Source organism: Eublepharis macularius, chromosome 2 (genome assembly GCF_028583425.1).
Source record: "Eublepharis macularius isolate TG4126 chromosome 2, MPM_Emac_v1.0, whole genome shotgun sequence".
In the NCBI taxonomy this organism is placed as follows: Eukaryota; Metazoa; Chordata; class Lepidosauria; order Squamata; family Eublepharidae; genus Eublepharis; species Eublepharis macularius.
In genome coordinates, this window is record NC_072791.1 from 153816212 (window position 1) to 153841430 (window position 25219).

General features: G+C 43.7%; 1 protein-coding gene across 1 annotated transcript in view; it reads left to right on the plus strand.

Annotated features, from left to right (window-relative positions):
• The window catches only part of PTPRN (protein tyrosine phosphatase receptor type N), a 48835-nt gene that overhangs the window by 19343 nt on the left and 4273 nt on the right, over positions 1 to 25219 (plus strand). Inside the window, exons 2-19 of the mRNA XM_054970084.1 lie at positions 7700 to 7750; positions 8264 to 8377; positions 8591 to 8696; positions 9696 to 9879; positions 10528 to 10846; positions 10997 to 11113; positions 12488 to 12525; positions 13159 to 13481; positions 14075 to 14161; positions 15348 to 15427; positions 16513 to 16577; positions 17105 to 17317; positions 18078 to 18293; positions 18610 to 18757; positions 19023 to 19096; positions 20254 to 20331; positions 21982 to 22101; positions 22757 to 22923. Coding sequence (XP_054826059.1) covers positions 7700 to 7750; positions 8264 to 8377; positions 8591 to 8696; positions 9696 to 9879; positions 10528 to 10846; positions 10997 to 11113; positions 12488 to 12525; positions 13159 to 13481; positions 14075 to 14161; positions 15348 to 15427; positions 16513 to 16577; positions 17105 to 17317; positions 18078 to 18293; positions 18610 to 18757; positions 19023 to 19096; positions 20254 to 20331; positions 21982 to 22101; positions 22757 to 22923 — 2500 coding nt within the window. The remainder of the gene's footprint in view (positions 1 to 7699; positions 7751 to 8263; positions 8378 to 8590; positions 8697 to 9695; positions 9880 to 10527; positions 10847 to 10996; positions 11114 to 12487; positions 12526 to 13158; positions 13482 to 14074; positions 14162 to 15347; positions 15428 to 16512; positions 16578 to 17104; positions 17318 to 18077; positions 18294 to 18609; positions 18758 to 19022; positions 19097 to 20253; positions 20332 to 21981; positions 22102 to 22756; positions 22924 to 25219) is intronic.

A 25219-nucleotide genomic window follows, 5' to 3' on the forward strand; every position in this document is an offset into this window, starting at 1 on the left:
GGAACTGGCCTGGCTCAACTACATCCATGCTTTGAGGGGGTGGGGCAACAGAGCTGCATTACCAGCAAAATGGTTGGTATACTGCCGTTTGGGACATGTTCTGGGGCTTTCCTGTCCCAGCACTATTGCTGAATTGGTTGGCGCTACAGGAGGCTGACAGCATACTTCTGGATTATATCCAAGTGGTATGTAGCCTGCACCCATATTTAGTGTTCAGAGATCTGTGAGCTTGAAACAGATATACCTGTAGTTAGGGTCTGTTTCTACATTCTTGCCATAAAGTTCCATACATAAATATGTTTTTTCTTCTGTCGTCTTGGTAATACTTGACTACACACACTCACACAATTCCATCTCTTGTAGCTGTTACCCAATGTTTGCCTTAATGTATTAAGCAGAGTATCATTGTGGCTTTGCTCCTGCCATCAGATCTCTGGTGCACATTCCATGCTCTGTGCAGAATAGGCATTGACAACTGACAGGTAGCTTCCGTTGGTACAGAATGCTTTCTGTTCTGTTAAGGCTGGCTTTTTCCAAGCAGATTTATTCTTTAACATCTTCCCTGGTTATCTGTAGCTCTCCAGGCCTATTTCAAGCCCCTGAAGGTGACCCATATAAAGCCCTTTACGGCTTGGCCCAACACACCAAAGCAACCATCTCCTTTATGGCATCAAGATCTTAAAGACAACATCCATGTCTAAAGTCCAGAGAATAAGTACACATACAGCAGCATTTTCTAGGGCTGTCCCAGGTGGAATCTCTTTCTGATTTGGCTTAAGTTGGAGGGAAAGCAGGTTAAATGTGGAATTTTCATAAAACAATTAGAACTGGGTGAACTGGCAATAAGGGTGACTTACAGTGTCCTTTGAGTCCAGGCTGTTGAGGGTCAGTGTCCATAACCAAATATCTCTCAAACACCTTGGTCGGCATTAGTACTATTGCTAAATGCTCCAGGGCAATTGTTGCAGTGGATGACATATGCCATGTCTAAATGACCGTTGTCCTTTGACACTGCCCAGAAACAAGTGCACCTAAGGCACTTGTGTGGTACATTTCAGCATCTCCTTAATAACTGCTGGCTAGTTCCAAAGAAAAGGAGATTAGAGTGACTATTAAAGTGTCTGGTATTCTGGCAGAGCCCTCTCTTTCCCTCCAGCCACCAGATAGTTGGCAGTTTGGATGGAGATCCTGCTGGCTTCAGTAGTTTGCCAATATCCTTTCAGACTTGTATCCTTAAGCTATTAGTTTGGGTGCCAGTACATCAGCTTGCAAGACTACCCCATCACACTTTTAACTGTGCACTTAAACCCAATTGATTTCATGGGGATATAAATGCACTTAATGTTCTCTTGATTGCAGCTGCTATCCATCAGCTACCAAGCTAACTTGCACTGAATCTGATCTTCATGTAATTGGGGTACTTTTTAAAAAAAAAACCTGCTGAAATTGATTTGCACATGCTTGAATCTTGGCTTTCAAAGTGGTACAGGTCTGATGAAACACAGTCTGTTTGCTTTGTAATATTACTTCAATTTGTATCTCCCTCCAGGTATTGGGTGCCTTTTTATTTCAATATCTCATTAATGGCTGCAATGCCAGTTTCTCCTTTTTAAAAAAATCTATAAAATTGAGACCTATCTAGGTGTTGAGATTTACCATTTCCAGTGATTTAATTATTTCAATTACCTCTTCCATTCTCCTATTCTTATCTCTCCAAGAGCCGTTTTTAAAGGGAATAAGACTTTCTGCAAAATGCACACATTTTTTATATATAATTTTGGAGAGTCAGTTGCTAGGTTATCCAAAGTTTCTGGTGATATTTTTATTCTCTTACCTGTAGAAAAATAAAAATTGGACAATTTTTCAGTTTTATTTTCCATTTCACAATATAATTGCTTTGTGCCCATGTCTTACCCACTTCCATTTGGATGCTGATTCTTCTAACTGTACTGATTATTAAGGTGTGGCAATAAAGGCTCTTGCTTTGGACCAATCAGGGACAACCCTGGCATCAAAGATAATTTTAGATGTATACTTTACCTGGCATGTTGCAGTCTGATTATTTCTTTTTTCTCCATCAATATAAAATTACAAGCAGGAACCTGCAAGGACTTGCAGAAGGCAAGCTTCTCATTTCCCGCTCTCCCACTATTTCCCCTTTTCCTCTCTTGAAAGCCCCCACAGCCTTTCCCCTTTATCTCCTCATCCATCAGAAAACCTAACTTTAACTGCATCTCTCCAGTTTTCTTTCCTTCCCTATACCTGTCTGTCTCTACCCAGGAAAACTATAGCCCAGTTGTGGGTGCCAGTCACTGAGCCATGCCCAGTTGCAAAGTGGGGCACCTATAAGGACTTGTGAGCGGGACGTTGTTCCCCTGTACCACCTTCCCCACACTATTTCCTTCTTCCCTCCTCATGACAAATTCAATTTCTTATTTTTCTGTTTTCTACTCTTCTTTCCTCCCGCCCACCAACCTTTTATCTGCTTCCTCGCCTTCAGATTTATTTATTTATTTCCTACCTCTGTCCACAAAGAGGAACCCAAAGCACTTGACATTATTCTCCTCAGCTCTGTTTTCTCCTCAGAAAATGCTTGTGAGCAGGGGCAGACTGGGAGTGAAAAACCCTGGAAAGGGGCCCCTACACCAGCCCAGCCCTACCCTCCTAAACAGGAGAAGGAGGAATAAAGAGGCAGTTTACCTAACCAGTTGGCTGGGTGCCACTTTCCTCACCTTGCACAGAGCTTGAGGGGGGGGGGAGCTGGGTGCTGCTTCTCTGGTTTTTCCCAGGGCTTAGGTGGAACAGGAGTTGCTTCCTTTGCCTTGGGCAGGTAGAGCTGGGCACTGCCTCCTTCATCTCACCTCAAGTGGGGCTCAGGCAGGCCGAGCCGGATGCTTTCTCCCACATCTCACTTTGAGCAGGTCAAACTGGGCACATCACCTTGCCTACATCATAAGGAGCTCAACTGGGTCAGATGCCTCATACAGGGCTCAGCTGTATTGGGCACCGCCACCTCCCTCACCTGCATGGTAAGGAGACCATAAGCCCACTGGGAAGCATTTCATTGCTCTTAATGGCCAATCCACCCGTCTGTGAGGTGACTTAGTCTGAGAACGTGTAACCTAAGGTTACCAAGTGAGTTTCCATGGCAGAATGAGGATTCAAGATCCTAGTCTGAAACTCTAACCATTAAACCCCACTAGCCTTCTTAGAATGGCTGTTGTTGAACAGTAGCAAAGAGCCAGGCCTAGGTGAGTAATGCAAGTTGCATGGCATCAAGTTAACAAATGGTTGCTGTGAGGCCTGGCCCCAATGAGTTTTCACTCAAAGGCCAAAACAGCCCTGGAAAGGGCCCTGCCTCTGCCTCTCCCTGACAGAAACCAAGCCTGGAGTTCTGGCAAAACTGCTATGCTTGCCTAGCAATGGCCAGTGAGGGACATCCATTTCTTTTATTCCTTTTTATTGTTTTTTGCATAATTTATTTAGTAAATAAAATTTTATATTACTTCAAAGAGAACAATCCACGTAGTCATATTAATATAATTATTTTCAGCATCTTAACTTCTCTCTAAATTACTAAGAAAGTTTTTACATTAAGATTCTAATTGGAACATATTTCCACCTCATTGCAAATTTGTAAGTTTTACCATCAAAACTTTTCCCCTCCATTCTGTAATGTTAACTACAAATTTATTTTTCCAATGCTTGGCATAAATTATAGCAGCAGTAACTGCATCGAGTGTTATATTTCATTTTTGATAAGGAATATTTAGTACATTATTTAATTTTAAAAGCTCTGGAGTAAAAGTATATCAGTTGCATAACCTTTCTTTAATAATTCCTGTATATTCCACTGAAGTTTAATGGCCTGTGGACAGCGGCTCCAAAGATGGTAAAATTCAGCATCCTTAAATCCACAAAACCAACATCAACTAAAGTAAGAGCTAAACATTCTCAAACCCTTTCTCATTTTGAGAATATTTTCTTTACATTGCAAACTATCAGAAAATATTTGTCCTTGTGTCATTTTAAATTCCCTTACGATCAGAGATTTCATGACCTAACATAGTATTCCACTTAGAGTGATAGTTATTATTTTATGAAAAAACTAGTAGAGCATCATAAAGGAGCAAATTGATTATTTTCTTTTTTAGGCATTATCCATTCAAACTCAGTATATGCTCTTATCCCTGAGATTTGTAATATTCTTCTCATCAAGAAACTTTTAACTTGTAAATATTCTAAAAAAGTTAGAGAGAAATGCCAGTTGTGCAGCTTGCAGGGACCAGCTGATGGCTGGGCTTCTCAAAACACCTCCGACTCTGTTGCACAATGTTCCTTGCCTCAGTTTCCCCAAGCTGCATTCGTTCTTAAGTGGGAGAGGCCTCAGAAAAAGACTCCAGTGAGGGCATCTGTTTCTTACACCTACATATGCTTGTTTTATTAATATCTCACAATTTATATTTTTTGGATTTCAGATTTTTTCCTGCAAACCTGGGGCATTTTTTAGGTTTGTAGAAAGATCTGTCTTGTCCGTTCACAGTTCCAGTCTCCAGATTTAAGTATCCTCAGATGTGTCTGGGTTAAGGATTCGATATATTGATGATGATAATGCGTGCAGTAGTAGCAAATAAGTTCAGTCTCTCTTTCTCCCCAATCAATTGAGAATGCATGTTTGTTTCTTCTGCCTGCTTTAGCCATTAACCTGATCTATTTTACCAACATCCTGTACCTTGATTAAGCCTTCCATTAGGGTTGCCAGCTTCCAGGTAGTGGCTGGAGATCTCCCGGAATTACAACTGGTCTCCAGGCCACAGAGAGCAGTTCACCTGGAGAAAATGGCTACTTTTGGGGGGTGGACTCTATGGAATTATGCCATGCCAAGGTCCTTTCCCCAAACCCCACTTTCTCCAGGTTTCTCCAGGTTTCACCCCCCAGATCTCCAGGAATTTCCCAACTTGGAGCTGGCAACCCTACCTTCCATAATAAAAATAAATACAAGTCTTAAAGGTGACACAGAGTTTTTATTCTAGCATAGGCTTTTGGGAACTAGAACCCCCTTTGTCAGATGCATTCCTCAGTTGTCAGAAGAGATGTTGTTTTCTAGTGTCGTATTCACATTTTTGCTGCAACTGAGATTTTACAATAGTTACTATGTTGATAATTCTCATCTAAGTAGTTCAGTATTAAAGTTAGTAGATGAAATTTGTGACGCTTGAATCCAAGACATTTGGACATAAAGACATTCCTACTGTATGTGAAAGACATTGGACTTTCCCACACACCCCACTTATTCCTGATTTTCTTAGCAGCTGATCCACAAGCACTGATGTGCAGTTCTTTCACATGTCTACCCTTCCTCTGCATTTTAACAGTTGTGGCATGGATTTATTTTCTTCCTCATGCGCCCTCAATCACCAGGATTTTCGAGCAAGAGTGCTGTTGTCATTGGTGGCATCATTGATGGTGTCATAGCACTCCTTCCCTTTTTTAATTTTTAGCACATGCTTAAGCCCCAGCACAGTCCTCAACTTTTGCACTTTAAAAAACACACATTGATTTTATAATTTTATAACAACCTAACATTGTAATAATAATAGATGAAGCTATTCCTTCCCCCTGCCCCAAAGTAAGTCTCTAGCCCCTTCTGTTATGGAGATATGACTTTCCCCTTATATCCTCTCAATGGAAGAGGCTTGAGTCTTTTTTTTTATATGAAAGCTGGGGATTCAGAGAACCTGCTGCATCTAGGCTGATTCCACACTACCTTAGCTCCCGCTTTTCTCGTGCAATGATTGTATCATCAGTTGTTGTGCAGTCTTCGTTCGTTTGTCCACATTACCCCTGGAACAGCGTTTCTCCTGTGCAATCAGATGATCACATCCCCTTTTAAAAAGATGCATCCAGGGGCGGGAAAAACCCGAACGGCCCCGGTTTATTTTATTTTATTTTTTAAAAAAGACAAATTGACCCTATATCGATGAGTAAGCATCCTGGTTCAATGATACAACGACACCATTAATATAATATATTTTAAAAAATCACCGAGACACTTACGATGAGCGCTTGGAACATCACAGCCTGCATGCTGGTTGAAATCATCCGGGAATGGGTGAGCGGTTCATGATCACCTACAGCAGCATCCCACAGCAGAGCTTCATTTTGTCTTTGGAAAATTGACATCTGTGCCTAACTCGTCGGCACAGTCCATGTTGGGCGTAACATGAGCCGTGATTTCAGTATCATGTGGATGCCCCCCCCCCAAATATATAAATTGAATTAACATATGAAATTGTTCCTCTGATATTTGAGGTCTGCCCGCTTTTTTAAAATGAGATTAATATGATGAGATGTCGCCATATCGACACAGTACTCTTTTATTTTTTTAAAAAAGGGGTGGGGACAAAGGCGGAGAATTACTCCTTCATTGGGAGGCGGGTCAAGAGAGGCTCGGAATTCAATGGAGGGCAGTTATTCATCAAAAGATAACCCGCGGCGAAAGTGCAATGGGCTGTGGCGACGCCATGCCGAATTAATGACGGCTTCGGAGACGATGCGTGTGAACAGATGAAGGAATGGTGCTGCGGAAGCGAAAAACTGCCGCGAGAACGACGGTAGTATGGATTCAGCCCTACTATTACAACATTAAGTTGTTATAACATTATGAAACTGATGATTTAAAAAAAAAGATTGAAAGTGAAACCAGGAGCAGGAAAGGAAGATGGAGGGAGGGATTTTTTTGATTATGACAAACCAACCAATCTTCAAAAAGTGTGTTGGAGGCAGGTAGGAGTGGGCAGGACAAACAAAACTGAAATAAACATTCTGAGCAAGGAACAAAGACGACTCAGAACCAGCTTTTTAAAAGATCAGGGTAAAAGTGGTCTCAAAAGAACTGAGAAAAAATGGTGTGTCTGTGAGAGGTAGAGTTGCCAGCTCCAAGTTGGGAAATTCCTGGAGATCTGGGGGGTGAAACCTGGAGAAAGTGGGGTCTGGGGAGGGAAAAGACCTTGGCATGGCATAATTCCATAGAGTCCACCCCCCAAAGTAGCCATTTTCTCCAGGTGAACTGATCTCTGTGGCCTGGAGACCAGTTGTAATTCCGGGAGATCTCCAGCCACTACCTGGAGGCTGGCAACCCTAGTGAGAGGGGAGACAGAGAGAGAGAGAGAGACCTGAAGCGAAAACTAAAGACAAAATGAATGTGTGTAGAACTCAGGGGATAAATTGAAGTGTATGGGGCCAGAACCAATTAAAACCAACTGTGCAGATAAGTACATTGTCACTAGCAACATAACATTTTAAGTTTAGTGGTATCCCAACACTCTGCTCAGCCAAGTCTAAAGTCCTTTTCAAAACTAAGGAGCCTTCCTTCAACTGAAGAGCCACTCAAGTTGGAGGAAGGCTCTTAAAGGCTGGAGGAAGACTGATCAGAGGGATAGGATGCATCCGGGCATGTCTTCTCAGGTGGACTGCCTTGCTTAAGCATGGTCCCAATAGCCAAGTGGGTTTTCGGCTTCTGCTGTAGGGCTAGCACTCAGCTTGGTTGTATCTATTATACTGTGCTTACTGCATTGTTTTTAGTTGTGATATGCCTTGACTCTCACCAGAAAAGGTGGACTATGAAGAAAATCATCTTTCCTAAATTTATCATCTCTCAGTCAGGGGAACTCTGACCTGTCTCTGTCTCTTTTTCCAGGCTGCCTGTTTGATAGAAGATTATGTTCCCAGCAGGAAGTCTGTGTGCAAGGTAAATGAACTGAGGTGGGGGGTACAAGTAGGTTCTTAAAGATTGCTTTGGAAATGGAAAGCATCTCCTGGGAGTTTTGTAAACTGGCTTTCCTCAATTTGTTGAAGTATATTTTCTGTGTGGGGAGGCACTCTGTACATTAGTGGCTTATCTAAAAGCCCTTATGGATAAACCCAGAGCTTACTTCATGTGGAGCTCACATATTCTTCAAATGCTCCTTGATACTAAAATAAATTATACAGTTTAATTATTGCAATATAGTAATATAACTCTACTTTGGGGCAGGGGGAAGGAATGGTAGCTTGCTTAACCCTACAGGACAAACCTGTTTTCCCTTTGTATCTCTGTATCTACCATTCAAGGGAACACTCTCTTTCAGTTAGCTCAAACCATATTATGTAGACAGTGTAGACACGCTACACTGAAGTTCCTCCTTGCTCGCGTGTCAGCCTACTTATTACCATTCTGCATGCCTTGCAAGTTGGCAGCCCTATGACCATGTTGTACTTGCAGATGGCTTGTTTGGTCAGTGCCAGGAAAGCTCACTGCAAGACCGGCCCTACTTCCAAGTCACGGCACCTGTGCTCCAGCGTCTACAAGATGTGCTCCGGCACCTTATGACACAGGGTGAGTGGTCACCAGTCTGAGAAGGAGGAATGGGCATAAGCTGAGAAAATGGGCCAGTACTGCTCAAAATGGTAGAAAATATTCAGAGGGATGTTCTTCTTGCCTTCTTGTTGTCTTCAAAACATTGTTTGGGAATGTCTGTTCAGGGCTGGATTCAGTGCTTGGCTTTTTGCTTCCGCCAGGCCACACTGTGACTTTTCATCTTCATGACAGGTTTATCATGGCAGGATGACATCACACAATACGTGATCTCCCGAGAAATGGAACGCATCCCTACAGTTCACCTTCCCCCTTCACGGGACTTGGTGTCTGAGGACAGGTCAGGAGAACAAGTTAGAAAACATGAGTGGGTAGCTGTTGTTACTCTTTTGCCAATATCTGTGGGCAAGAATTGGGTGATACCTAGTGGAGAGTAAGTGGATTTTAGCTGATAGCCGTTCTTTTGTCATTCGTAATGGCAGATTTTTTTTTAAAAAAAAGACATTGACAGTTTGAGCAATCATTCTGGCCTCTGTTTTTCTGAGCTAAGGATAAGATCTGCTGATGTTCAAGAAAAGGGAAACTGGTGCAGCTGACTTGGAGGTGGTGGGCTTTCAAGAATCCTAATGGGAAGCTGGGGATCAATGTGGGTGATATGCAGGGGAAGAACCTTACCGAGGCTTAGCAAGAAGCAGCATAAACAGAGATTCCCATAATGCTGTTCCCATTTACTGAGCAATAGTACTGTGGACACTAGAGTAATAATGCTGACTGTGTAGTGCTGGGGAGGCCTTTCTTGCAGAGAGTGAGTTTGGAGGCAGTGGCTGTCATAAGATCCTAGCATACAAGATAAATACAAGATAAATTCTAGAAGGGTAGCCTGCTAGTCTATTAAAGCCAAAGAACACAGAGTCTTTAAAGACAAATGAATTTATTGCAATATAAGCTTTCATGAGCCAGAGCCCACTTTGTTAGATGTTGTGTTCTGTTGGTAGAGATATGATACATATGCATACAAATCTCTACAAGAGAAAAGGAGCAGTAGGATTGTTACAAAGAGAGGCCAGAAGGCACAAGATCCCAGAACATGAATTACATTACAAAGCACAAAAAAGATATAGTCAAAAGAATAAATGCTCCCGTCAGAATGTGTGTAGATCACTCCCAGTGAAGTAGGCTCTGACTCTTAAAAGCTCATCCCCAAAGTATATTTTAGCTCTGAAGGTGTCACGAGACTCTTTGTTGCTTTAGCATTCAGTATGTTTCCAGCAAAGTTGGACAAAATATGCATACTTTATGAACCAACCGTCCTGCAGTTGACTGAGTGTTCTCTTCCTAGGTTCCCACCAATCCACCTGGTTCCCAGAAGATCTTCTTTACCATCTGAGCCTGCCTCCTTCCAAGCTTCTCACCAGCCCCCTCTCCCTCCATCACTCCTGCAGCGGTATCTGGAGCTGCTGCTGCCCTCTCACCCCGAGATCGGCTATAAGGAGGCTTTCCTTTCCTCCTACCCTCACTACCAGGTGTGTGTTCATCAACGCTGCAGCTGTAATACCTCAGGGAACATCCTCAGCCAACTGAAGAAACTACTCATAGGAAGTATTGGTTGAAAAATAATGATCCTAAGTAGCTATCCATTCATCCTTTGGTTATCTTTTATTTTTAAATATTTATTTTTAAAATATTTTAAATAGCTTCACTTTAAAACCTTTAAATATAAGGATTTTTCAACAAGGAAAATCTGAAGTTGTCTTTATACTGATTCATAGCATTGATTGGTTTACCAGGCTGAGTCCTAATCTGACTTGATATTTTCTGAGAACCCTTTTTAAAATGGAGGTGCCAGGGGTTAAACTAGGGCACTCGGTACTGCTGCTCTATCAATGAGATACAGCTCTACCTGAAAAGAAAGTCTGCTTAGAAGTATAGCTCTAATGAGCATTATTATATAGTTAGTGAGTAAATAACTGTCTATGAACTCTTTATAGATACATCATATTTCTCCACTTAAACATTTTATGCTTTCCATTTAAATTTCAAATGTCAAATTTTATTCTAAATGTAATTTTAATTTTAGATTTGGTACCCCAGAGAAATTGATGTGAACCTTGCCTGGTGGCCTATCTACTCAGTGCATTTAGGGACTTTTCCACCCTGTGCTCCTTTTTCAGTTTGGCTACTCAGACGGCCCATTCCAGGACAACTCCAACCCTCGGAACCCGGAGGCCCCCATACTCTTGGACCGAGCTGCTGCCTCAAAGAGCCTGTTTGGAGTCGGCACTGCCCCTTCATATAGGGGGCAGCAGGGACTGGATGGAGGCCAGCTTTTCCAAGATTTGGGAGCACTTTATTTGACTCAGAAGCAGACAGGTAAATCCAGCACTAGGGATCAACAACACACACAGGATTCCAGGACAGATGGCTCCATTCAGGACTATGGCGATCACTCTGAAGATGGAGAGGAACCCTGGACACCCCTGGCAGAACCAAGTAAGGCCTTTCTGCCCTGTGTTGCAATTAAATCCCAACCCTGCCCCCACCCCCCGAACCTTTATAGCTTATTATTTGAGTGCTGAAGGCCTGGTGACTGTTGAAAAACAACAGCAAAATATTTAATCTCTTCTACCAACCTATCTACAGATCAATCTATACAGAGACTCTCAGCAGTGCTTGATAGCTATGGGATCAGACTAAAGGACCTCAGTTCCCAGCAGCTCAGCTCTCTCATCGGTCTGCTCCGGCTCCTTCAAAGTCCAGGTAAGAATGGTGAGGTGTATAAGAAGATCTGGGAGAAAAGCTACTGAACCTTGGGTTGGCTATGTGGGAGGGGGGAAGGGAAGGGTTGTGTCTGGGTATAGCATAGAACAGCATCTGCGTTATAAAGAAAGGCTATTCTATTCTTTTACTAATCTGACTCATAGTCTGAAGCCAGGGATAATTCTGAGCAAGAATTTAATCTGGAACCTGTCTTTCAGTATCAGAACTTATGTCTGAGCTTATGCAAAATGCCTTTCCTATGTTATTTGGAACTACAGCCACCCTTGTGGGAATAATGGGGACAGTGTGACTTTCAGACAGACTTGAGCGCCAAGATCTTTCGCCTTACGTATTATTATTTACTTTAAAATATTTATGTCCTTCATTCTGAATAAAGTATTTCCAAAGGAGCTTACAATATTCATTAAAGCACACAGAAATAAAAACCCAACAGCACTAATATCAACAGAAGTGATGATAATATCATTAAAAGTATCCATAACAGAGTAAGTTAGAAACATAGGAAGTGTAAGTATCAATTAGCCAGCAGAAAGAAAATGATACTTCCATCATAGAAACCTGGAAAGTACCTCCAAGGGTCATCTAGTCCAACCCCTTGCACAGTACTGGAAATTCACAGCTATTTCCCCACCCCCCTCACCACCTCCAGTAACCCCTGCTCTATACCCAGAGGAAGGCAAAAACCATCCAGGATACCCAGTCAATCTGACCTGGAGGAAAATTCCTTCTTGACCCCAAAGTGATGATTGGCATTACTGTGAGCATGTAAGAAAGGGCCACAAGAGCCTATCACTGGCTCATCCCTTCATGCCCTCCCTCTCCTGATTTGCGTACATTCATATTGAGTCATAAAATCATCATTGTTGCCAGATAGCCATCTAGCCTCTTCTTAAATACCTCCAAGGAAGGAGAGCTCATCACCTCCCAAGGAAGTGTATTCCACTCTTTTGTTAGGAGATTCTTCCTAATGTTTAGCCATTCATTCATACATTTGGTCATTTTTAAAGATCCAACTAAAATGAAGCAGAAAAAGACAAATAGACAATAAGCTTGGGAAAATAAAAATATTTTTACAAATGCCTAAAATATAGATTTGGTGTCAGGCAAAACTCCTTCTTGAGGAATGAATTACAGAGTCTTGGTGACACAACAGGTAAAAGATGTCTCTCTGATGCTCACCTGACTTGGTTTTTGAAAATGGAGGCACATAACACAAGGCTTGAGAATGTTCTTAACTGAGGGGCAGATTCATCTGGGAGGAGGTGTCCTTTTGAATGATCCCAGATAAATTTGGCTGTATAGGAGATGGATATTTTAAAATGAAGCTATTCCTATGTCTAATTCTTTCCTCAGGAGGTGGGCTTGGACCCCAGACCCCAGAGTTTAAGCGGGTAAGTGCTTTTCCTAGATGCCTAGGGCAGTGTCTCAAGGACCTCTTAAAATACATTTCTTCCCCACTAAACTGGAGGTTATCTGAATATGAGATTGATGAAAGAAGGTATTCTCTGCGGTGTAAATTTTACCAAGATTGGCTTTGCTGGTTACAGCCTATAGTATGTTTCTCATAACCAGTTCCTAGGTGGACAGCCTGTGATAAGGAGAAAAAGGTGTGTGGTACATCACATGGCAGAGCTGGCCAGTCCAAAGATGATGATGGAAGGCCTGCAGTTTCAAAATCAGGGGATCTGTAGAGCTGGTTACAGCATAGAGTAAAATCACTGTGGTGGTAACTATGGGATACTTGCTTGGCTGATGGGTGGTTATGTCTTTCTCCAGTATAGTATGATGGTTAAGAGATTGAATTCCAGCTCAGGAACACCCTTGCTTGAATTACCTGTCAGTCACAAACTCACTAGGTTGCCTTAGGTTACCTACTCTCTTTCAGACTCAGCTGAATAATAATTATTTATGACCTATTTTACAGGGTTCTTGTAAAGCTTACAATACAATATTATATGTGAAGTGTTTTTGACATTCAAAAGTCCTGTATCAGTGCTATTTTTATTTGTAATCATTCTCCTCAGGTAACAGAAGCTGAAATGCAACATGGGGATGAGCTGGAACCGCCACCCTCTCAAGAGAGCTATGTTAGTTCTAACCCCACTGAGGGGCAGATTCTGGCTCAGGTTGAGGCCCTTGGTCCAACCAAGGCCAAAGAATGGACGATAACAGTTTCCCCAGAACAGCCTGAGCCCCTGCAGCCTGGTGAGGGGGACAAAACTGGTCCTGAGGGGCAGGTGGTTGTGAAGAAGAGCCGTTCAGCATTAGGGGGACCTGGCAGGGCCGAGGAACAGCCGGAGACAGCGTTGGCTGCTGAGGAATATGGCTACATTGTCACCGATCAGAAGTGAGAGGGGGCAGGGCATGGAAAAGAGGGGAAAGGGCCAAGAAAAATACAGGGAGGATCAATGTGTGTGTGTGTGGGAGGGATATTTTCCATATAACAGGTGAAAATAGACAACTGTAACATAGCTATGAAGTATTAGACAAATGTGTATTATATCATCCCAAATGAATCTAGTCAGAAGCATCAGCATGCCAATAATAGGTCCTGTATATTGGCATTGGCATTGATATATGCCAATAATAGGTCCTGTATTTGGTAAAGAAAATATTAAGTAATAAACTTATCTATAGTTGGAGGGAAAAGACGAAAAAAAATGTGGGTTGTGCTTTATTAAAGGGGAGGGATGATACGATCTGGGTGGAATCTGAAGGCCCTGAGGGGCTGGGGTGAAGATGAGGCCTAGATTAAAGAGTGATAAAAGTTTTTGCCTTTTTGCCAATTCACACACAGTCCTAAGGCTTCTTACTTTGGTGCTTGGGAATGGCTGATAAGGGGATGGGGACAGACTGCTATCCACTTGCTCTCCATCGCCTATTGTGTCTCCTATGCATACTGTCCCTCTGGGTCTTTACTTCCTCTTCCACCAACTGCAGGCCCCTGGGTCTTGCTGCTGGCATCCGGCTTCTGGAGATCCTGGCTGAACATGTGCACTTGTCGACTGCCAGTTTCATCAACATCAGGTGAGAACGGGTGGGGGGAGTTCTCTACTGAGTGGTCCTGGGATGATCCATGGGGAACTAGAGTGTGTGGTTCTCTGGTGCCTCAAAAGAGAGAAGACCTTGGAGAGGCAGGCTGTAGACCCCTGGAAGATACCCGAGTGAAGGGTCTTTGGGATATCCCCATGACTTTAAATGATTTTTCTCAATACTGGATGAGGGCATGCTTGTCTAGCAGAGGGGTTGTCAGATCTAAGATGCCAGGTTAGAAACTTCATTGTGGCACCTAGTATTTTTTAGTAATGATTTTATTGTCTCGCAGCAGTTCTTAGAAGTACAAAGCTTTTTTATCATTTTGTTTCAGAACATTTTGTTGTATGACATAAATAGTAATGTGCATAAAGTTATTGTCACTGCTCGCTTATATGTAAACTTAACTTTATAGTATTCAGTGATGGTGGATGGATGAATTCATTTCTTAAGCAGTTGTTTTTATATTGGCTCCAGTATTCATTTAAATTGAGTTTTTTTAAACCAGCAATGGAATTATGAGAAATTGGCGGAAAGTTAGGCTAGGGTTAGTTTAGCTTTTTTTTGTCATGATGACCACTAAGGTGACACCTGTATTTACACATACTACAACAGTTCTGTCAGGCCTTAAATAAAATTACAGGAAACTGTGAAGAGGTTAGGATGAGGTTTTGTGGTAGCAGTGATTAGAAAATATGGTCATTAAAATACAAACCACTAAAGTTTGACTCTTAATTTTTTTGGCTTGCTTCTAAGGCCAAAGAAAATTTGTCAAGACCTGTTCTAGCTAGGGTTAACTGAGGTGGTTTTGGAAGCTGTTGATTCTGCTCTGTAATCCTGAATAAACATGGGTAGTTACTCTGGCCATACTCCCCAGTCTCTCTTCGGTTATGTTATGTGTGTGTTTGTGTGGTGAATTTGGAACATGGCCCAGCAATATGTACTCAAGATAATTATTGTGGTATGGCTTTTGATCCTGAGGTGAAACACAGCTGGTCTTGAGTGAAAACAAACTTTGGCTTCTGGTTAGCAACTGAAGCAGGTTAATGATATCTTGAGGTAACCTTCTGTTTAAAAAAGACCTTTTAATGGCTTATCATCCTGCTTGGCAACCAGTGACAGAGAAGGAAACTGAATGGGTAAATAGTACCCTCGTAACCTAAGACATCTCTCCCTGCAGTGTTGTGGGCCCAGCTCTCACCTTCCGCATCCGTCAAAACCACCAAAATTTATCACTGGGTGACGTGGCCAACAGGGCTGGTAAGTTGACTAATGGCTGCAGAATACGAGAAGCCTTCTTATTGCAGAATTCTTCCTCCAACCTGGCTGTAGCCAGGGGCTAATAGTTGGTTTCAGTCAAATGGTTGTAGAAGGCCCCACAACATTACATTGCCTTCCAAACTGGTAAAACATCTGCTGCTCTCCCTGCTCCGGTTTTCCCAGTTGCTTTCTATGAACTGACATCCCCATCGCTGTTGTTTTGATATAAATTACTTTTTGTCTGTCTTAGCAGAGTGTTTGCAGGCAGACTAGCTGTAAGGTGAGGCTTTTTCTGTCTTAGGACAGGTACTGCTGCTAGATGAAGAGGTTGGGGCAGACTGATATTTAAAATTGCCTGCCTTCAGAGTTGCCAACAACCATCATTCCTCCCCAACAAAGGTTCCCTGTCCCTACAAGTATGTTGCAACTATCCTTCAGTGGAACCTTCCAAGTCCCCATGATGACCTGGTGTACAACATTCTAGGGAACCAGTTCTTATCTCTTCAGTGGCCCTGACTCTCTTTCATAGTTTGGCTTGGAGACATAGCCCCACATCCTCAAGTACCAGACATCTTATTGACAGAATTGGAAGGAATGGCCTGGCCTATATAGTACAAATACTTGGCTTGTGCAGAGGCCTAAGGTGTCTGCATTGGTTGGTGAAGTTACTCTTCCATATTTGTGCAGGGCAATGTAGCAGTGCTTGCACCAGGCAAATCAGAATTTCCAAGATGACCTCCTTGTTCAGTCAATGGGGTGGTGCTGCCTTCTTGGTTGTTGTTCATCGAGCAGCCTGGAAATGCTGTGTACATTGCTGCATGGGCTATGACTTCAGGACCTTACTGACCCACAGCATGCTTTAAGAAGAATTTTCAGGATGCAGAACATTTGTCAGAGGACTTTTTTAAAAATCAAAGTAACAGAATCAAATGTATAGTATCATACAGTTTTGGAACAAGTAGGCTTGGCTGTCTTAGAAGACAGAGGGCTAAAGCTCCCACTCTTCCAGTAGCCATGTCTCCTGTTCCCAAGAACAGAACAGACCTTGCACAACAATTCTTTTTCTGCTCCTTTTTCCAATCTAGCACTGGTAAAACCACAGTTGGAATCAGAGGTGGGAGTAAAGATCCTACAGACAGGTGTGGGGCAGGTAAGCCAACTAGGACTGGAACATGGGCTTGTGGAATTAGAGCACTCTGAATCCTCAGCTAAGTATGACACTGACAGTTTAAAAGGAGATGCACTGGCATCAGGAGGCCAGGAGCGGACCACATAGCAATTTGTTCTACTTCCACATGCTATGCTATACTATGCCATGATAAGGAGGAGATGTGCCAGCAGTGCACTATAGAGTGAAAGTTCAATGGAGACTTCTGGCTTTTTCAAGGCAGCGGGGCTGAGTATAGGGAAATTAGAACATGTTCTCTCTCTTTTTCTCTCTCTCAATGTATAGCCTACCCGCTCTGCAAGCAGGCTATGTGCAGGTTACAACAATATCAAGCATTATACAAAATATAGCTTTATACCACAAGGATGATGAGAGAACAAATGGCATTCCAGGGGGAGGATGGAAGGTGGCAAATGATTAAGATGAGCCCTGATTGGCATGCACTCTTGCATGCCACCGACTCTCTTCCTTTCCTGCTTTAAAGCTTTCTTATGCATGTCTTCCCACAGCGCAATGAGGCTGCAACATACCCACGTCCTGTGCATTTTGGTGACACCTTTCGCTCAGTACTGCTCACCTTTGTGGCACTGGCCTGTGTAGCAGGCATTGTCATTGCTGCTGCGGTGGTCTTCTGTTTGCGCCAGCATGCCAAACAACGTGAGAAAGAGCGGCTGGCCGGGCTGGGACCGGAGGGAGCAGCTGATAGCACCTTTGAGTACCAGGTACTGAAGTGAGGGTAGGGGATGGGCAGTCATGTGCTGTTGCTGAGTATTCCAGACACACACACCCTGTCTTGATGAAAAGCATAATAAACATAAGCCAGAATTGGGTAACTGAAAATGGTAAGAACCACACAGCATCAAGGACAAAGCCCGATTGTATTGCTGCCCCAAATCTTCCTGATTGTAAAGTGATTCTTCTCTTCCCTCCTCCTGTTTCTAGCTACCAGACCAAGATACGTGGCCTCTTTTCTGGTAACTGAGGTGATTAATTCTTAGACGGGGCAAAAGCAACTACTGCACTGATACAAAGCTGCTTGGCACAGTGCTATGCCTGACATGAACTCTTTGCCAGGGAGCAGTGAGGTGATCCTCTCAGGAGCTAACCTCACCATGGGTGTTTAAGCAATGCATATGGGCCTAGCAGGCATCCAAAGTGCTTAAGGTTGACCAGGGTACTTTCAGTCCCCAGAATGGTCTGGAAACTGGGTTGAAATATGGCTGGATTCATCCATCAATATCTGGAATTGGAGAATTGGATACAGACCTTAGAACTCCTTGTTCCTCTTGGCTTGAACTGACTAATTCTATTAATTTAGCATCTCTGAGAACAGGGGGTTCAAGAATTGTGATTACTTCCCTACTGTTGGGATGAGTTTGAGTTTTTGCTTCTAGCAGGTTTTCTATTCACCCCAGTGAGGGGAGAGGTTGCTGTATCTAAGACTAATGTACAATAGTAGTTGCTGCTGTTTCTGTCCTTCAGGAGCTATGTCGGCAGCACATGGCTGCTAAGTCATTGTTTGGCCGTGCGGAAACACCCCCTGCTCCTGCCCCAGCTGAGAACTCCCGTGTGAGCAGTGTCTCTTCACAGTTCAGTGATGCACCTCAGGCCAGCCCCAGCTCCCATAGCAGCACACCATCCTGGTGCGAGGAGCCTGTGCAATCCAACATGGACATCTCCACTGGGCACATGATCCTGGTGAGATATGGCCGAATCCTTTGTGATTATGTGCATGTGAGTGGGAAGGACAGGCTTATGAAAGTGCAAAGTAGCCAGATGTCTTTTCCTCAGACTTAGAACACCATAGAACTGCATGAAAGAGAAGTGGCAACTGGTAGTTGAAGTGATGGGAGTTCTGTTGGGCCTCATGCTCCACAAAACACTGTTGTCTGTGCCCCTCTAAGATCAAGCAGCAGCAGTGGCCACACTGCCCTTACTTCCATGGATGTTAACAGCTTCTTTGTCATGCATTGACATATTCAGAAGGTGCAAACTGTGCTGTGACTCCTCACAGGCATACATGGAGGACCATCTGCGCAACCGGGATCGGTTAGCCAAAGAGTGGCAAGCCCTGTGCGCATACCAGGCGGAACCTAATTCCTGTGATGTGGCCCAGCATGAAGCAAACATCAAGAAAAACCGTAACCCGGATTATGTGCCCTGTGAGTACATAATAACCACTCCTGTTCCTGATGCCCTGGCAAGGCAGGTGAAAACTGGGCCTCTGCGTGGCATAGGTATGGACTTGGGGGATCAGCCACTCATAGTTTGGACTTTGGGTGAAGGTTCATAGTTTCTCTCCCACATCACAAGGGTTCCATCATCAGGATAGGTGAGACCAGGAATACTGCTCTCTTCCCCCTCCATCTCTGTCTGTTCTAGTGAAGCTTGTTACATTGGCTTATTGTACTTTGTGCTGTTTCCCAGATGACCACGCACGCATCAAGCTGAAAGCAGAGAGCAACCCATCCCGGAGTGATTTCATCAATGCCAGTCCCATTGTGAGTGACAGGCACTCAGATTCGCACCCCTGATACCCTGTTGTACTCTCACTACCCCATTACAAGAGGCAAATTTTTCTGTGCCTTCCTCTTCGCCCCAGCATCCACCGCTCATTTGTAAGTGATGCTCCTCAAGTCCCTCAGCTGCTTCCATGATGTTAAATGTGTCAGGCCCATCGTATGTGAAAGAGCAGCCTACCACTCCTTCGCCATGGCTGTTCAGATCAGTTTGACAAATTAATTTTTCTAAATGTTCCCCCTAGTGTTGCCAAAATGGGAGGGAAAAGCTAGGCCCCTCCAGATGTTGTCTCTCACCTGTGTTCCAGAAACAGGTGCACTTTCTCACTTCTTGGAGTGAAGTCTTTCACTTCCCCATATTAAAATGGGATGACTTCTGTTCCCATAACCTAAACTTTTACCCCTTTCTAAGTACTCTCTCCTCTTGTTTATGGAGGCAGCTTTGTGCCTCTCTGTTTCTACTTCAGTCAAGCATGAGAACAGTGTCTGTGTACAAGCAATGCATGTTAGTATGAGCCAAAGTAGATATGACAGTGTCCAGGTCTGGCCCATGGACACTGCCACCATTTTAAAGCAATTTAAAGTGCAGCAGATTCAGGCTCACAGTATGGCAGGCTTAGGTGCTTTGTCCGCCCCCCCCCACACACACACCTCCCACCCCATTGCCTTTTGAAGTGCAAAAACAGCTGTGGGGAGGTTGAGGCTGCTTGAAAAGGTGCAGAGGGTGGGGGCAAGAGCACCTAAGCCCGCTGTGCTGGGAGAGTGTGTGTGTCATTTTGATTTTCTTTTTTCTTTTTCATTGCTTCATAATGATGGCTCTTGCAATCCTGTGGGCTGTTGAACTTAAGCAACAGATAGATCAAAGGACTGAATTATGTTTCATTCTAGCAGTTTGGGGTATCACCAAGTCGTCTTGGTTTCAGATGCTGGGTTGGCGCAAGATTTCAAATCAGAATTCCCATTTTTAATCAAATCAGAAATCCCATTTTTAATCAAAGTTAAGACAGGATCCAATCATCTAAAAGTTCCCAAGTAGGCATTCTGCCAGGAGTCCTGTCTTTTGACCCTGCTCTGTTTTGCACCCAGTTTTGCCTTGTCTGCTTTTATGAAGTCTAAAGCACATGCTTTTACTGTCACAGATCGACCATGACCCACGGATGCCAGCATACATTGCCACGCAGGGGCCACTCTCCCACACCATTGCTGACTTCTGGCAGGTGAGGTGCCTCTAGATTATTCAAGGTGAACTAATTAAGGAAGAGCTGGGAGCACATGTGGTCCATACTCCCGCATGATGTCTCTAAGGTTGAATCCACATACCCTTGGAGCGTCCCGGCATTGCGCTAAATGTTCGCTAAACACCCAGAAGTATAGCGTCTTTCTAGCACAATTTCTGAATCGCGCTAGAAAGACGCTATACTTCCGGGTGTTTAGCAAACATTTAGCGCAACGCTGGGACACTCCGAGGGTGTGTGGATTCAGCCTAAGAGTTTTCAGACCAATTTCCCTCCTCACTTGTGCACATGCACGTGCACATGCACACACACAGGTTCCCAAGGCAGAAATGGCCTGCCCCTCTATGCTGTGTTTACACATGCAAAGAAGAGCTAGTGGAATGGATTGAATTTTAAACTGCAGGATACCATTTTTAATGTTCCTTCACATGAAACCAACACATGAAAACAAAGAGTGAAATGGAGGAAAGCCCTGTTCTGTCATCTAAGGAATGAGTATGAATGGGAAAGGTGCTTCATTCCCCGGAGTGCACTAAGGCATGGTGCCTTGGGGAGTGTAAACAGTACTGTGGGAGGCAAAGGGGGAGAGAAATTTGCCTACTCATTGACTCCCCCCCACCCACACACGCACACGCTGTGTATGTCTGGCAATTAGCAGCTGTCTTAGTCTGCAGCATAGAAAGGATGGGTGGGAAGCAGTGGAGGAGGTGGTGGCCTCATTTCCAAGGGAAATGTATACAAACAAGTGAATAAAATAACAAGGGAAATAGAAACACGGTTTTTTTAAAGGGGTGGGCATGGCTATCCCTTAATAAATTAAAAACAAAACCCTTCCTGCCAATAGAAATTTGACACACCAGCAAGAGATGTTCTACCCGATCCCTTCATCAGCTGTGGTAGGTTTTTTATTTACAGGGAATTCTCAATATAGGAAATCATAAACAAATGATTCCCGTATGTAGGATCTGCAGTAGTGCAGACTATTTTACTGTCTTATTCTGCTGCATGATATAGACCATATTTCTGAACTATTAATGGAGTTACATTACAGCTTACCCTGTTTTGAGACCTGAGCAGGGCTAGATGTCCTAGACACAGTAAATACTGTGCTGTGAGTAAATCATGCAATTCAGAACTTTGCCAATATTGGCTTATTGTGTGGTATGTGTTCTGCCTTTTGCATAATTTATCTGGTTTCTCCTAACAATGACTTGGGAAAGAGGGAGGAGCTATACAGAGCATTGAACAATACCTAGTGAAAATTCTGCATTGTGAGAATTCACTAGACACAGCCCATAAGTTTCCAAGCTTATTTCTTTAGACCCAGGGAATTAAATCATATGCTCTCTTTTGATTTTAAATTGGAAGCTACATCTTCTGAATACTGCATGGATAGGGATACATGCAGCCCTGGAGTTTTGGTTTTGGACCAATCTGGTTCATGTTCTGCCTATCCTGGGATATGAACAGGACCCAGCCTGACGAAAAAGGGATACAACCACTTGCCTCCTACAGCCTGAGCTGTTATGCAATGATACACTCTGTGCATACTCCTAGCCATATGGCAATAGGCTGTTGGATTGTACTATACTCCACATTGGAGCTGTGATAATGCCTCTTGCTTGTGTGTAGATGGTGTGGGAGAATGGCTGCACTGTAATTGTAATGCTCAGCCCTCTCCTGGAGGATGGCATCAAGCAATGTGACCGTTACTGGCCTGATGAAGGCTCCTCACTCTACCATATATATGAGGTGAGCTTTAGACCTGTTGGCACTGGTTACCTTCACATGAAGAACTGAATTCACTATGTAGCATTTCCTTGATGTAGTGCCCATGGATGCCACGATGCCTGCTGATGTGTTTCTTGGCCACCCACTTGTTGCTCATTATCCTGGCACTTTCCATACTCCTTCCTTATCTTTTTTCAAGTTCTCTTTGTCCTTTTTTTGCTGTGTTCAGACTTCCTCCTTTTCTCCTCTTTTCTTTGTCACCTTTCACATTCCTTTTTGACCGCAATCTTTTACTTGTTTATGGATTCGGGGGATGGGTTATAGTGAATGGAAAGAGGTATTTGATCCCTTGATTCGACTTTCTTTTATTTAAATGTCGGGATGGCCAACTATCCTCCTGTAGGTCATATCTGACCATCTGGGTGATGGTGGTGCCTTTCAGCTGCGTGGAAGCTGCTTTTCTGTAATGCACTTCAGTGTGTTTGAGGGGCTATATGTGAAATATGCAGTTATCTGGGTTTGAGATGATCATACCATTTGGGAGCATGTTTTTTAAAAAGTTCCATGTGCAAGAGATAGTAGGGCCTTGTCACATGAAAGATGGGAGGTAGCAGTGAGTGTTTTATCCCCTCCCCCACCCCCACCCCCTCCCCCCTCCCCTGGGGTCTCTGTACAGGTGAACCTGGTATCAGAACACATATGGTGTGAGGATTTCCTGGTGCGCAGCTTCTACCTGAAGAATGTGCAGTCCCAGGAGACAAGGACCCTGACGCAGTTTCACTTCCTGAGCTGGCCAGCAGAAGGCATCCCTACCACTACACGGCCTCTTCTTGACTTCCGCAGGTGAGGGATATCGTTCCCACAGGCATGAAGTGTCCATGCTGGGATTGGGCATGTTATATCTGGTGTAGAATTGTGGGGGAAAGCAAGTTTGGGCTCACAGCTTATATATCTGAGTTCCAGAAGGTGTGTTGTGCTAGCCTTCTAAACGCTTCAAGACATTTTCTCCCTACAATAAAACAAGGGCAGAGAGTGGAGTACCCAGCTGCAACATTCTGAGTTCTCCTGTAGGGGAGGATGGAAAGGAAAGAAACAGGTAACCTGGAGAAAAGGATTGCTTGCTTTTATGACTTGCAGGAAATGTGTCTAGGTCAACACCTTCCGAGCCATTTGAAAATGACTTGCTGCACAATTGCTGGAGATACTCAGAGAGAGAAGCCACACCTGTGTCCTTTTCTAGTGAGTCTCAAGATGGGAGCTGCTGACGGTCCAATTTAAGTTTGGAAAATAAAAGCAGTAGTAATTGGGAAAGGCGCTACATCACAATGTGTGACACATTTTCATCCCTTCCTTTCTCCCTCCCCAACTTTGCAAGGAATGCTTATTCATGTTTTTAATGGTTGTAAGGCAGTCATCAAGGCCTCTCTAGCAGCTGTTTATAATTCCCAAGCAGTTAACAACATCACTTCAGTCTCTGAGGCTTCATTCAAAGCACATTGCATTGAAGCACATAGTATGCTTTTCATTTAACTGTCAGCAGGTGTAGTAATGGTTGTTTTCATTTGCTGGAAGGAATTTTCTGACAAATGGGACAGAAGCCCTGCTGTAGGTCCTTGTAATGGTTGAATAATGGGGCAGGGTGCCCTTGGGAATTTGCTGTACAATTGTAGCTCTGGCTGTAAAGGCAGGATTGCTGTGGATGTATGAGAGTGGCATTCCGGGACAACTTCAGCATCAGACTGAACCTCCTATGTATGTGGGGTGTGAAGTATGTGAGCTAATGGAATGGAACAGGGTAACCCCAAAAGACCATGATGCTGATGTGTAATCTTGCACTTATATGGTTTGGCGAATGTTCTGGGCAAAAAAGCTGAGCAGCATAAGCAAAGATAATTCATCAGTACAAGTATGAAAACCCAAATTGCCTTTCCACAAACTTTATCCTTGGAGTCCTGTCACCACAGTGTCTTTGTGGAATATGGGCTTTATGGTCAAAGTTAATAGAGATGACTCCAAATAACCTCATGGCAAGGAAACCAATCATGATGGCAGGATGTGTGCAACAAGGTGTAGTGTGTTGGGACTCTGAATTCTGCCCCTCCACAAAGGATTCTGTTTAGACTGGTGGGTGGTAGTTTTCTCTAAGGTGGTCAACTCTGGCTTTGGGGGTGGAACCTGGAAAGGATGGAGTTTGGGGAGGGGAGGGACCTCAGCAGGGAATAATGCCATTGAGTCCACACTCCACAGCCACTATTGTCTACAGGTGAACTGATCTCTGTAGTGGCCCCACATGGAAGTTGGCAACCCTAGTTTTCTCTCATGTGTTTCAGATCAGTTATTTTGAGGTATAAAAATACAACTACCACAAATGCTCAATGTGTGCATGTATTTTTTGTGATGTAAGTTTGACTATATTGCATTGGGTTTGGGGTGGGGGGGTGATGGCCAGGTTCATTCAATATTAACAGAAAAGCAAAAGAGGTATTTATGCAAATGAGGGCAATTATGTAAATTTGTGTAATTATGCCTCATTTTTCTGTTGACAGACAGGGATAAAAAAATGTGTTGATCCCAAATTCAATCTTGATTGGTGTTCTTGCATTTATCTGAAGTCAAATCTGGCCCAGTGGATAAATTGCATGAAATGCGACAGAAAAGACTGTATAGGATCCTGAGAAGCTGAGGCCTTTCATTTGCCGCCTGTGGGAGGGGCTGTTTTCTTACATAACTGGCTTTGAGAGTTCTAATCTGTTTTGTCCCCTCTGTCATGTCCCTTCCTTGTGTTCCAACCAGCTTCTTCCTCTGTTCTGCATTTACCCATGTGTGCCAGGCAAGGGGGACTCCTGTTGACGGTGAAGCGGTGGTAGTAGAGGCTGGCACAGGATGTGCAATTGGGGCTCTGTCTTGCCAGGAAGCCTTACAGAAGGCATCTTCAACATGCGTGAAAACTTTTTTGTTGTTATTAAACGTTGGATATTTTTTAAGACTGCGGAGTTGGAAGATGGTAGGGAGGAGAGAACCTTCATGGTTATGGCTTGTAGTACATTGTTTCCAATTACCTTCTAGCCACCCTCACAAACTGGGGGCCCAGTGTACCTGTGAAATCTGAGAGGCTCCCAGTTTGGCTGTCCCTCCCTTC